This window comes from Schistocerca gregaria, chromosome X (assembly GCF_023897955.1).
Source record: "Schistocerca gregaria isolate iqSchGreg1 chromosome X, iqSchGreg1.2, whole genome shotgun sequence".
NCBI lineage: Eukaryota > Metazoa > Arthropoda > Insecta > Orthoptera > Acrididae > Schistocerca > Schistocerca gregaria.
In genome coordinates, this window is record NC_064931.1 from 656831626 (window position 1) to 656845723 (window position 14098).

At 43.5% G+C, this 14098-nt stretch overlaps 1 protein-coding gene across 1 annotated transcript in view; it reads right to left on the bottom strand.

Moving 5' to 3' along the window:
• LOC126298793 (uncharacterized) overlaps window positions 1-14098 on the bottom strand; it is a 484775-nt gene that overhangs the window by 46968 nt on the left and 423709 nt on the right. Inside the window, exons 10-11 of the mRNA XM_049990259.1 lie at window positions 9714-9861; window positions 1818-2002 (exon numbers count right to left, since the gene is read on the bottom strand). Coding sequence (XP_049846216.1) covers window positions 1818-2002; window positions 9714-9861 — 333 coding nt within the window. The remainder of the gene's footprint in view (window positions 1-1817; window positions 2003-9713; window positions 9862-14098) is intronic.

The window sequence follows — 14098 nt, forward strand, 5'->3', positions numbered from 1 at the left end:
TTTGAACGATCCGTAGTGGATCCACCTCGTACACAAGGGCAAAAATTGCTGTCGCATTGCACTCCAAAGGGTTCAGACCACATTCAGTGTAGTTACAGCCCATTAATGTTTGTTGAGAAGGGCTGAATGACCAAGGAGGTGTCCACAGTGCCAAAGGTTGTAGACAACGCCATACTTTTGCTCATCGCACTACGAACTATTGTTTTGGATCGCGAAATGTGTTGAAACCAACGTCCTGAGGAAACGGGTGGTTTCATTGCTTCCCTTTATGTCAACAAGGTGAGCACTTTGCTTTCGATTCTGAGCGGCGGTGTGTCTGAAATGTTATCTTCGGCCAACATAGATATTCCTAGGAAGAATGTTAAGCAAATGTAACAGATCCACGAAAGAAGTGGTTTATGAAACACTTGTTCGAACGATTCGTGAGTATTCTCATCGCACTGGAGCGCTTACCATGTAGGCCTAGTACATCTACATCTACATCTACATCCATACTCCGCAAGCCACCTGACGGTGTGTGGCGGAGGGTACCTTGAGTACCTCTATCGGTTCTCCCTTCTATTCCAGTCTCGTATTGTTCGTGGAAAGGATTGTCGGTATGCCTGTGTGTGGGCTCTAATCTCTCAGATTTTATCCTCATGGTCTCTTCGCGAGATATACGTAGGAGGGAGCAATATACTGCTTGACTCCTTGCTGCCGCATTGCACTCCAAAGGGTTCAGATCACATTCAGTGTGGTTACAGCCCATTAATGTTTGTTGAGAAGGGCTGAATGGCCCAGGAGGTGTCCACAGTGCCAAAGATTGTAGACAACAGGATATAGTGAAGATACAACGTAGAGCAATGTGTTTCGTCAGAGAGTCGTTTAGTCGACGCAAGAGCGTTACAGAGATGCTCAACAGACTCCAGTGGCTGATGGTACAAAAAATGCTTTGTGCATTACAGTGTGGTTTATTACTGAAATTCCGAGAGATTATGTTCTGGAAAAAGTCGGACAACGTGTTATTTCCTCTGACTTAGGTCTCGGGAAATGACAACAATGAGATCACTAGAGAAGTTACAGGTAATACAGAGGTTTCCCGACAATCATTCTACCCATGCGCCATTCGCAAATGGAACAGGGTAGGGATGGGGGGACAGATAGTGGTGCCAGAAGTACCCCCACAAATAACAGCAGGTGGCTTGAGGAATACTGATGTACATGTAAACGTTTTATACAAAAATGGTTCAAATGGTTCTGAGCGCTATGGGACTTAACATCGGTGGTCATCATTCCCTTAAAACTTAGAACTACTTAAACCTAACTAACCTAAGGACATCACACACATCCATTTCCGAGGCAGGATTCGAACCTGCGACCGCAGCAGCAGCGCGATTCCGGACTGAAGCGCCTAGAACCACTCGGCCACAACGGCCGGCTAACGTCTTATACAAAATGGTATAGTTGTAAATAACGAAACATATTAGCGGTAAATAGCTGTCATAGACGTATCGTTTGATTTTGTTTTGGACTGGCACTGTATTGGGGGAATTATTATCATCTCTTAGTTTTCTGGTAACTTTGCATTCTGTGACATAGGCCTATAAAGTTTTCACGAAACACGAAAGAGTTATTGAATTTAAGCACTTCTTTATGAAAGATACCTTGTCACGGAACACACACCTAGTAACTGTGACGTTGTACTGTAATTTACAAATACGAACACAGATCAATGTATATAGTCGAGTTGTAGCGAGTTATAGCGACATGTCATACTAAAAAAGCATTCTGAAAACATCCTGACTAAAGAAAATTATTGTTTTTGTGAGTATACTTACGTATGTAGTTGTGTTCAATTGGGGGATCTTTGTTTATGGGGTACTGAGGCTGGCAAAGTGGATCTCTGGAGTTCCAGGCAAACAGCCAGTTATCTTCTTCGTGAACGAAGTCAATCCCGGGACGAAGGTCTCTTTGTTCAATGTCACTCAGAAGACAATTAGCAGGACGTCCACCACGCGTCATCCTAAATGAATACAAAATACGTGCTGTAGTATATAACACTTAGATTACACACCAATGTAATGAAAGGATTATATTCTAAAAAAATACTTAAAGTCAAAGCTGACACAGCAGAATTAAGGTAAATAAAACGAGTAAATTTCATTAATGCTATGTATTTGTTCTTGAGTTTGAAACTATTCTGTAATCACTCATTCCTTTTTTAGTCATATATGCCTTATTTTCGTTATGTTCCTTCTGCGTTCTGTTATGTTCTTTTTGTCGTGGCTGCAGAGTAAGAAACATATCTTATTTTGCACTACAGTTACATGTTACCATTCATCTATGAAGTCTGTCCTTGTGTCGGCCTCTGACCCAGTAGTCAGAAAAAAATGAGTATCGAAGTCGGAATGAAACACTGACCTATGTTTTTCGCGGTCATACTTTACCCACGGGATTATTAGAACCGGCCTCATGGCCTAATTCACCTCTGTGTATTTCTCCACTCATCGTCTGACACGTTTCTGTGAGAAGTAAAATTTCAGTTCAGTCGAAATCTTCGACAGAGCAAATTTATTTACGTGGTTGAACGAGCGATTAAATTTTGACCATATCATGAATTTTTGTAGAATAAAGATGTTCACCCGATCAAATATTTTATATCATGAATAGCCCAGAAACATAGTTTGTGGGAAATGCTCCATAATTTCATTGAAAACTTTGTCCTTTATCTAAGGTTTCCCAAGGTACTTCCCGTACTTGTGAGCATTGGCAGTCTACTTTTGCTGGTATTAGGACCGAATTTGTGCATCAGGGTAGTAAGAGTTCTTGATTTTATTGGGTGCAGACTTTTCTTTGGAGTGAAGAATACAATTACTGATGACAGCTGTGTGCACATCTCTTCTCCATCCCAGAATTCGCTGTTCGCGAAAAAAGATGTAAGTTTGAGTACCGTGACAGAGGTTTCATCCATCACGAATGTTCAAAACATTTTATTCCAGTGCGAAACATTGCAGGGCGAATGGATGATTTACATATACAATTAATACTTCGAAAACATTAAGTAAAATATATAGCCAGTAGAGAAACAACAAGCGCAATGATTTATTGTGACAGTTTGCGCTTTGAAAATTTTACAACACGTCAATAAAACATATCCAAGTAATCCGGTACTTAAACTACTTGGAAGAAGCGACTGCAAAATCCCCGTCCGGTTATTCTGATTTATCTTCTTACGCTTTCCCTAAATCACTCCAAGTAAATACTAGGACAGTTTCGTTACGTAGACCATGGGCAACTCCTCTCCCTTCTTTTTCTAACGGAGTTTGATATCAACAAGACGTTAAACTGTCTTCCTTCTCTTCACATCTGTAAATTGTTTCTTGGCGAATGCGCTGTTATTGATTCCTGTGATTGAACACCAGTTATGAGACTTTCCGCCTATTGCGCGCAATACATTACAATGCATATTGAAGGCTACCTGCCAGACCCAGCACCATGAAATTTTTTCTCTCCAGTGGAGAACACACAGAAATGAACTATGATATGGATACTATAGCACACTGGACTCGTATTCGGGAGGACGACGGTTCAGTCCCGCGTCCGGCCATCCTGATTTAGGTTTTCCGTGATTTCCCTAAATCACTCCAGGCAAATGCTGGAATGGTTCCTTTGAAAGGGCACAGCTGACTTCCTTCCCTATCCTTTCCTATTCCGATGAGACCGATGACCTCGCTGTTTGGTCTCTTCCCACAAAACAACCCAACAACCCCATGGATACTAACTGATAGCACACCTTTTACCTATCACAGAATTTTGTTATTCACGAGCAAGGATTTCGGTTCGCATCCCGGTGACCATAGTTGTTATCGATCGAGAAGGTTTCTGCAATTCACTACAAATTTCTCATTAACTTCGAAACGCACTGTAGCTTAATAGTCAGCGAAAATATTTGAATGATGCGCTGCAGAGATTTAAATTCGTGATTTTCGGGTCTATACCTTGAGCGTATAGTTTTAAGGATAACTGCAAGCTGAACCACTTGTTGTTCTTTGCACCAACAAAATGGCCACTATTCTTTTTCCCACAGACGAGGATATCTGGACTGTTATAGGTGCGAATTGGTTCGATTACCATAGTTACAGAACAATGTTTCGTTGTCAGTAATTGTTTTTCACGTAACGAGATGTGCCTGATACAGTTTTTTTTTTTTTTTTTTTTTTTAGGATTTCTTATCGTCGAAACTGATATTTCAGATGTTTTCTCCCAACTCTAAGTCTGTTGATGGTGTACATACTCCCGAGGTTTCATTGACACCATTTCCGTACTATTCCACCACTATAAAATTTTCTTCATTGGCCGACCGCGAAACATCCTCGAGACTGTGATGTCCTTCTGAAACTCTCCGAAAGATCTGAATGTGGCAGAGCGATGTGTCACTCATCTCCAAACATTGAAATCATTTCTTTAAGTATCGGTAGACAGACAACTTGTGTGAAAAGAAATATACTCTAAACCTGCTCGCATCTACGACAACACGGATAGTGTGGGATCCATCTGTTGGCTGCAGATCTAATTATTCACGGACGCAAGTCACACCTTTCCACTTTGAGACCCATTTTGAAAAACTTTACTGGCAATCTTTTCAGTCAAACTCATTTTCACAGATAGTTTCTGTGTAATTACTTTCCTCTCCCTTCCTCTCCTCCCCTCCCCCCTTTTTCGACCTCAGCAGTGCGTGTCAAACAAATCTGTATTCAAAATATAAGTAAGTATTATCACATATTTATCAGTTTCGTTGTAAAAGATATATTTTACCTTTTTTAAAAAAATGTAGGTGTAGTAATATAAGACGGCAACACTGATAAAATGATTATCAAGAAGCATCTCAAAGTTGTGAACTTTGCTTTTCTACCTATAAAAAAAGTCATACGTAAATGTTGTGTCACAGGCGGATAACTAAGTACAGCAAATATTTCAAGCAGGCCTTGGAAGAGGGGAATTAACATTTAACGCATAACCAATATCAGATAATGGTCTCATACAACGAGATGTAGGAAGGAATCATATGTGCCTTTATTGGAGAACCATTCCGGCATGCGCGTCAAGTGATGCAAGGAAATCACGGATAGTACGAGAAAGAAGATTTGCACCAGCCCCTCCTAGGTCTGTGAGAATACAGGTGCATGTTACCTTTTCATCTCCTGGCCGTCAAATCGTCTCTGCTTATGCAGGGTCGAAAAATGATTGTTGACATCGGTACAGATATCGGTAACTTTTCTACAATACGTGATCATTTCACGATCGCGCGAAGATAAGATTTCCTTCAGTAAACAAATTATCGACACGTGCGGAAAAGAAGACTAACGCTCAGACGTTAACGTGAGATGTAAGTTTTTTTTATTTATTTTATTTACACGTCAAGTTCCGTAGGAACAAGTTGAGGAGCAAATCTCCAAGGTCATGGAACGTGTCAGTACATGAAATTGCAACATAAAATGTAATAACAGATAAAAATAAATGTTTGTGAACCCGAAAAATGTCAGTCCATAAGTTTAAGTAAACGCAATCAACAGTACAATAAGAATCAGCTTAATTTTTCAAGGAACTCCTTAACAGAATAGAAGGAGTGACCCACGAGGAAACTCTTCAGTTTCGATTTGAAAGCGCGTGGATTACTGCTAAGATTTTTGAATTCGAGTGGTAGCCAGAGCTCAGAAGTTCATGTGAGGTGTAAGGTGGGTTAATGATGTCATGTCGGCACCAAACTTCACCAAAACGCAGAACAATGCCACCTGGATGTGTCAGAGGATGTGAAGGTCGTCTTACATTCATTTCTCCCCTTATTTTGTCGTCTCCGAAATCCAGGTTAAAACCGCGATGCCGAGCGTTAAAATTAAGCGTTTTTCTTACGTGTACACGCGAAAACATTTCAGACACACATCAGCGACATGAGACCTGGCATAAATGGAGACAGCGAAAACACCAGCAACACCAATGAATGTGATCGCACTGCGAGGGCAATTTTTGCTTTGGCGTACGGAGCAGAACGACACGAAACGGTTCAAAACCAGTCGACGAAATTTGAAAGTGATCTGAAGCATTAAGGTGCCTGTTTCGCGCCCTCCTGTGGCATGATCACGGAATGTTGCGACATTGGCACAAGTGTGAATAAAACGCAAAGGGTCCGTCGAAGACTCTACTCCCATACTTCGGCAGTTCTGTTAGTGTGACTCACTCACGTTTGTCTAGCACTTTAAAAACGTACCTGTACAGAAAAAACGCGAGATGCAACTAGGCAACCACTTGACACGTCTCCGCTCCGGAAAGCCTAATAAAAGGTGGCCAGAACTCTCATGGATTTTTTTTTTTTTTTTTTTTTTTTGTGCAGGTACACTCTTACAGTGATCAACAAACGAAGGCGGGTGTCACTGACAGCACTGCATAACTGGTGGGCCTTAGAGGAGCGCTTTGCCGTTTTATTCACTCATGTGTCAACGTCGCACGCCTCCGTGATCACGCCACAGGAGGGCTGAAAAAACATAACCACCCTTTGATACTTCGGATCGCGTTCAAATTTCGTCGAATGGTTTTGAACGGTTGTGGTTCCACACTGTACACCAGAGAAAAAATTGCGGTCGCACTGCAATGGAAAGGGGTGCTATCAGGTTCAGTGTAGTTTCTAGCCGACGATGTACTTAGAGAACGACTGAAGCGTCCGTGGAGCGTTAGCGATGTCAAAGACTATGAGGAACGTCGTACTACTTCTCGTCGCAATGTGAACTGTGTGTTTCCGATCGTAAAATATGTGGAATCTTTATGCCAACCCTGGAGGCCTTTTAGTGTAGATTCCTAGCGGCGGTGTGTCTGAAATGTTTTCCTCGGTCACTTGTAAGAGAAACGCGTTATTTCAACGCTGGGCGTCGCACGTCTGACCTCGATCGAGGAGGCGTCAAAACAAGGGGTGAAATGTGGGTAAGAGGAAGTGTGACGATCTTGCCACCCTCTGACACGTCCACGAAGGTGTTGCGTAGAACTGTGGTGAAATTTGGTGCACCAATCTTGCTCCTCTCATGGGCTTCTGAGCTCAAGCCTTTTTTTTTTCGTATGTGTCGACACCTCGCTGTCTGAAGCGTCACCGAGCACGAGAGGACGTCGCAGGGCGCCATGCTTTTGCACCATTACAGGCCGGATCCCTTAGGAGACCTCAGTGACTTTTTGGGACATCTCAACCCTTTTACAGCAGCCCCAATCGACTGTTGATGAAGTGCAAACGTGAAGGAACAACCACAGCTAAACCATGGCCAGGTAGATCACATGTTCCTGACAGACACAGACTGCCGAGCACTGAGGAGGGCGCTTGTAAAAATCGCACTAAATCAGCGGAAGGAATCACTCGTGAGTTCCAAATGCTGCTAGCAGTCCAGCTAGTACAATGACTGTACGTATGGAGCTAAAAAGAATGGGGTTCAGTGACCGCGCAGCACCTCATAAGCCACACACTTCAGTACTCAGTGCTAATCGACGCTTGAGATAGTGTAAACAGTGACGCCACTGGACAGTGGATGACTGAAAATGAAGGATTTTGAGAGATGAATCACGCTGTACCGTGTGGCATTCCGATGGAAGCGTTTGGGTTTGGTTAATGGGTTCAAATGGCTCTGAGACTATGGGACTTAACATCTGAGGTTACCAGTCCCCTAGAACTTAGAACCACTTAAACCTAACTGACCTAAGGACATCGCACACATCCATGCCTGAGGCAGGATTCGAACCTGCAACCGTAACGGTCGCGCGGTTCCAGACTGTAGCGCCTAGAACCGTTCGGCCACCCCGGTCGGCATTTGGTTAATTCCTGGAGAACATTACTTGCCATCAGGCGTAGTACCAGCAGTAAAGTACAGAGGAGGTTGTGTTACAGTATGGTTTTTTTTCGTGGATGGGGTGTAGTCCCCTTATTGCCCTTGAGAAAAAGCTAAATTCGGCAGGTTGTGAATATATTTTAAAACTTTGTGTGCTGCGTACAGTAGATCAACAGTTAGGGAAACGACTATTGGATCAGCACGACACTGCAACCTGTCATAAACCAGTATCTGTTAGGCAATTGTTTGTGGGCAATGACATTCCTATAAGGGACTGGCTTGCCCAGAGTTCCGAGCTGAACCCAATGAAATGCCTCTGGCATTAGTTAGAACGTCGATTTCGATATACAGGGCAGCGCCCAATATCACTGTCTCTCTGGTTTTCGGCCCTTGAGGAAGAATCTGCTGCCACTCCTCCACAGACATTCAAACATCTCACTGAGCCTCCCCAGCGGAGTTCAATCCGTTATAAAGGTGAGGGATGTACACATTCCTTATTGATGATGACTAATAGATGTCCGAATACTTTTGATCATATAGCGTATGTGTTTCGTAGGGCAATGTTGTCAGCGCTGGCCGTGGGGCATTATGGGAGCATAATGAGGTGTGTCAGGTGATTGTTCTACGTAGCAAGTGACAGAGCAGCGGTCACATTTTCATGCCAAGAGACGAAGGAATATTGTTATCTTCTCACGTCGATGTAACTCCGAAGCCGCTATGAACTCCGAAAAAGCCTCTTTTTACATATACATTCTTTGGCTAACCCATATCACATCGAAATTACCACCTTCTTACCTAGCCTAAACGTCGGGCCACGCTACAGATCAGTCCGTCTCCAAAACTTTCATTCCGAGACACTGTTTCTTTTAAGTGACGTGTTCGTTGGTTTCCCCAGCTTACAAGCAAATTTTCATCTTCCAACCTATCCTAGACCTCGGCCTATGCTACAGATCAATCTGTCACCAGAACCTTCATATCGAATGAGGTGGCGCTGTGGTTAACACAATGGACTCGCGTTAGAGAGAATGAAAGTCCAAATCCCTGTTCGGCCATCTTGATTTAGGTTTTCCATGATTTCCTTTAATCGCTTAAGGCAAATGCCGGGACGGTAGCTTTGACAAGGGCGCTGTCGATTTCCTTTCCTATCGTTTCCTATTAAGAGATTGTGTTCCATCGCATTCCATTGTAATTCTTGTTTGCTGCACCTTTATTGCGAGAGGAAGCTGTTTTTTTTTTTTTTCATGAAACATTCTTTGGGTTCGCCAACTCACATTCAGATTTATCACCTTCAACATAACCTAGACCTTAGGCTCTGGTACAGATCAATCCGTCACCACAATCTTTATTTGAAGCAAGTATTCACGAATCAACAGCGAAGAAGAGAACGGTTTCACTTTCGGCACTAGAATTACACTGCCTCTTTTCTCGTCTCTTTTTGGTTAAGTGAATATAACGTCCCACTGACGCATTGTCAATTTTTGAGCAGTAGACAAACACCGTCTCCGTAACCGCTGGTGCACTCTGTCATCTGTTCTGAGAGGACACTCGGAGAAATAATGCGATTCCATGCATTTCTAATAGATAGGTGCTGCCCTGGTTAAAAAGCGCCCTGTCATACGTTTCCTACGGTCTCTTTAATAGTGAAATCGCAAAAATGATTTAGCAGTAGCAAAAACTATTACTTTATCGTACTCTATTGTATTTCTTGTCGGTACACAATATTCAGCATTGTCAGACTTGGTGGGTTGCAAAAGGTGAATGCTACGATGAGGTTGTACGTGACGTTCTTCCACAATAATAACTCATCATTCACCGATCCAACTTAAAGATGTCATAATAATGGTCCATTTGTAAAATAATAAAGTATATACTTACCCGAAGCTCAGAGATGCGCAGTAGAACTCGAAATTTTCTCTAGCGCGTGTGCATTCCGACCTGCAGATCATTTCCGTGGGGACATTGAGGACTTTCTTGACGACCGGCGGAAGCAGCTGCGCCGGCGCTCCGTAGCTGACGTAGCACACTGGAACACGCATTTCTCATTGGAGACTTATTTTCAATTCATTTATTGCTTACTTAAAGACCTGTTGCTTCATATTTTAAAAATATGTCATCCATTTTCCAATTTTCATGTAATAACGTAAGCAGTTCTATAATGTGAGCAAATATTGTTTTCAGAAATAGAAAATCAAAGTAATACCAATGAGCTGCAAAGAAAATTGAAAGAGTTATGCTGGCATACAGCCACAATGTTCTAGAACATTCTGTAAGTTTCTGGAATAATCTTTTGAAACAACTTCGGAAGAGCCTGGGATGACATCTCGACTGCAGAAACTCGCACAAAAATCGCTTAAAAACCAGTATATAAACTGCCGATGCAGGGGGCAAGAGAATGATTACCAGGAAGCGGTACTACAAGCGAGCTTCAGATTCGCTACAGAGTGACACTTTGATGCTGCTGCAGTAAACTACGAGTAGACTGTCCACATTCGAGGGAGGACTACAGAATTTCCTATAAGTATCCAATAATAGTTGTTATCTTGAGTTTTTCTGCCTGTTAGAAAAGAACAGACTCTGTAAAGTTTGTGTTTAGTCGTAGCAATAAGTAATACTTTATATTTTCTGAGTGTCAGAATATGAAGAGAAACAAGCACTGCCTCACACTTGCCTCCTATTGGGAATGATTGTGTATTGTCGCAATTACGAGGGTAATCGCAAAAGTAAGGCCTCCTATTTTTTTATAAGTACAGAACTCTGTTTGTGTGGCAGTTGGTCACACTGTTATAAAGAGTGCTTCACGCACTGTGTGTAAACATGCGCACGCCGCGCCGAGGCGCTCAGTCTTGGCTTGGCAATCGTTGGGCATGGAGCTCCCGTTCGATGTTACCGCCAAGTGCGAATTGCGCACAGTTATTCGGTTTTTGAACGCAAAGGGTACTGCGCCGATTGAAATCCATCGCCAACTGACGGAAGTGTATGGTGAGCCGTCCACGGATGTCAAAAATGTTCGTAAGTGGTGTAGAGAGTTTGCAGCTGGTCGGACCGAAATTCAAGACGAACAAAGGAGCGGGAGACGGTCAGTTTATGAGGAGACAGTGTTGAAGGTTGAGAAAAGCATTTGTGAAGATTGGTGGATCACCCTGGATGATCTCTGCACGTTTGTTCCTGAGATTTCCCGAAGCACCGCTCACAGAATTTTAACGGAAACATTGAACTACCGGAAGGTGTGCGCAAGATGGGTGCCAGGCATGCTGACTGAGGACCACATGCGGCAAAGAGTTGATGGTTCCCGCGCATTTCTTCACCGCCTTGCAGCCGAAGAGGTCAACTTTTTGGACTCAGTTGTCACAGGTGACGAAACACATGAGACCAAGCAACAGTCACGCCAGTGGCGCATCCTTCATCGCCAAAGCCGAGGAAATTCAAACAAACGCTGTCTGCCGGTAAAGTCATGACAACCCTTTTCTGGGATCGAAAAGGGGTATTGTTGGTCGACTTTATGCCCACTGGGACCACAATTAACGCTGACAGGTACTGCGAGACTCTGAAAAAACTGAAACTGGCAATTCAGAATCGGAGAAGAGGAATGTTGAGCAAGGGCGTACACATGCTCCATGACAACACTCGCCCTCACATAGCTCGGCAAACCGTTGCTCTTGTGCAACAGTTTCAGTGGAACATAATCACCCATCCACCCTATAGTCATGACTTAGCGTTTAGTGACTATCACCTGTTCCATAGATGAAAAGAACATTTGACCGGAAAGCGATTCAGCTCCGATGACGAGGTGAAAGAAGAGGTTCATAGCTTTCCTAACAGCATGGCGGCGAGCTGGTATGACATGGGCATACAAAAACTGCCACAGCGTCTACAAAAATGCATAGACAGAAATGGTGATTATGTCGAAAAATAGCTAAATGTTGAAGCTGTAAACTGATGTGAACCACTGTATAAATAAACAGGTCTATGTACCTACAAAAAATAGGAGACCTTACTTTTGGGATTATCCTCGTATTAATATTCGATATTTTCTGTGTTTCAGAAAATAGGAAGGAATAAGTGCAGTCTCGAGCTTGTTTCCCACTGAGATCAAACCGTTTGTCTTGTGTACTGTTGGAATGAGTTGCATGCAGAGCGCTAACTCTCATACTGAAAGGTAGAAATCAAGCCCCAGAAGTTTCTGGCAAGGATTATCACACAGAGTGGTAGGGTGTAATTGGTGATGCGCTGGGACGTGACAGAAATATAAATTATATCTACTGGAAATTTGAAACTTATAAATTATTTATTGAGCTCGAAGGAAGTTTAAACTCTTCGAGAGAACGGTTTTCAATGCAAGGAATACGTGAAAGTCTTCTTTAAGCAGAACCCAACAACTTCTAATAAGCATCCTAGGAGCGTTTCTGCCTCTTACTCTGTTAAGCGTAACGTAATAGACCTCAGCTCACATTGTCGTCATCGTTCTGATTGAGGCACACGGGCCTCACCTTCGCCCAAAGAAAGTGACAGGAGCCGTGCTGGACGCGACAGAAATATAAATTAGATCTACTGGAAAATTGAAATCTTCAAATTATTTACAGAGTTTGAAGGAAGTTTAATGATAATGGGAAAGATTAAAGGTGAGTTGTAGATTCTCACCATCACATTCCAGCGAAGTGGGGGGAGGGTTAGGATATTTCGGAAAGAAATCGATCCTTCGAGGCATGCTCCCGCCGCTGGTTCATGTTGTTACTAAGCTATGGGCCTATTTGTATTTTACAGATCTTGTGTGTCTCCAGGTACAGAAACCTCTCACGGATTATGCACAAGGGATTTGGTCAAAGAAGCTGTCGTCATCATCATCTGTATTCTTTCTTTGGACAGTTCCACCATCTTCCTCTTAGGTGTCTGTCACGTTGACTGTAGTGTCTTGGGTCTCATGTCCAGTCTATTTTGTCGTTCATTCGGGTATGATTGTGCAGGGCCTTGGAAATTGAAGCTGCTGCACTATCGACTTCTTTCCACGCTGTTTAGTCTCTAATCTCCTTTTAAAAGTCCTTGTATATGAGTCGTTTGTCTAGTTGTCTGGCTTGAGTGAGAAGCGTGTAATGTATCACGACGTAGTGTGGAGTGACGTTTCAAAGATAAGTTTCGTCATTGTTTTTCACACCGAAACTTCGTTACCAAAAACAAATACACCGTGACGTAACGAACTACACACCTTGCACTATCTTTTAAAAAGAATTTTCAAATGTGTGTGAATTCGCTGGCCGGGTTGGCCGAGCAGTTCTAGGCGCTACAGTCTGGAACCGCGCCACCGCTATGGTCGCAGGTCCGAATCCTGCCTCGGGCATGGATGTGTGTGATGTCCTTAGATTAGTTAGGTTTAAATAGTTATAAGTTCAAGTGGACTGATCACCTCAGAAGTTAAGTCCAATAGTGCTCAGAGCCATTGGAACCATTTGTGTGAATTCCTAAGGGACCTAACTGCATAGGTCATCGGTCCCTAGACTTACACACTACTTAAACTAACTTATGCTAAGAACAACACAGACGCCCATGCCCGAGGGAGAACTCGAACCTCCGGCTTGAGGCTCCGCGCCGGCCGCTGTGACCTAGCGGTTCTAGGCACTTCAGCCCGGAACCGCGCTGCTGCTGCGGTCGCAGGTTCGAATCCTGCCTCGGGCATGAATGTGTGTGATGTCCTTAGGTTAGTTAGGTTTAAGTAGTTCTAAGTACAAAATTGTTCAAATCTGTGTGAAATGTTATGGGACTTAACTGATAACGTCATCAGTCCCTAAGCTTACACACTACTTAACCTAAATTATACTAAGGACAAACACACACACACACACACACACACCCATGCCCGAGGGATGACTCGAACCTCCGCCGGGACCAGCCGCACAGCCCATGACTGCTGGGTCCTAGACCGGTCAGCTAATCACGCGCGGCCAGTAGTTCTATGTCTAGGGGACTTATGACCTCAGATGTCCCATAGTGCTTAGAGGCATTTGAACCATTTTGGAGGGATCGCCCAGTCTGTGACAGGACGCCTCAAACCACGCGGCCACTACGCTCGGCTCACTATTTTTCCACATAGTCACGACCGATATAGAGAAATATACTGTAGCGTGTAGTCACTTCGATGAAACGACTCTGGTAAAACTCGGTGCCCTACGATGCAAGGGCTTGTCGCGCAATATGCTCCACCTCAGCAATGGTTCGGAAGTCACGCCCCGAGAGTGCCGCTTTCAATGCAGGGAACAGGTGAAAGTGCT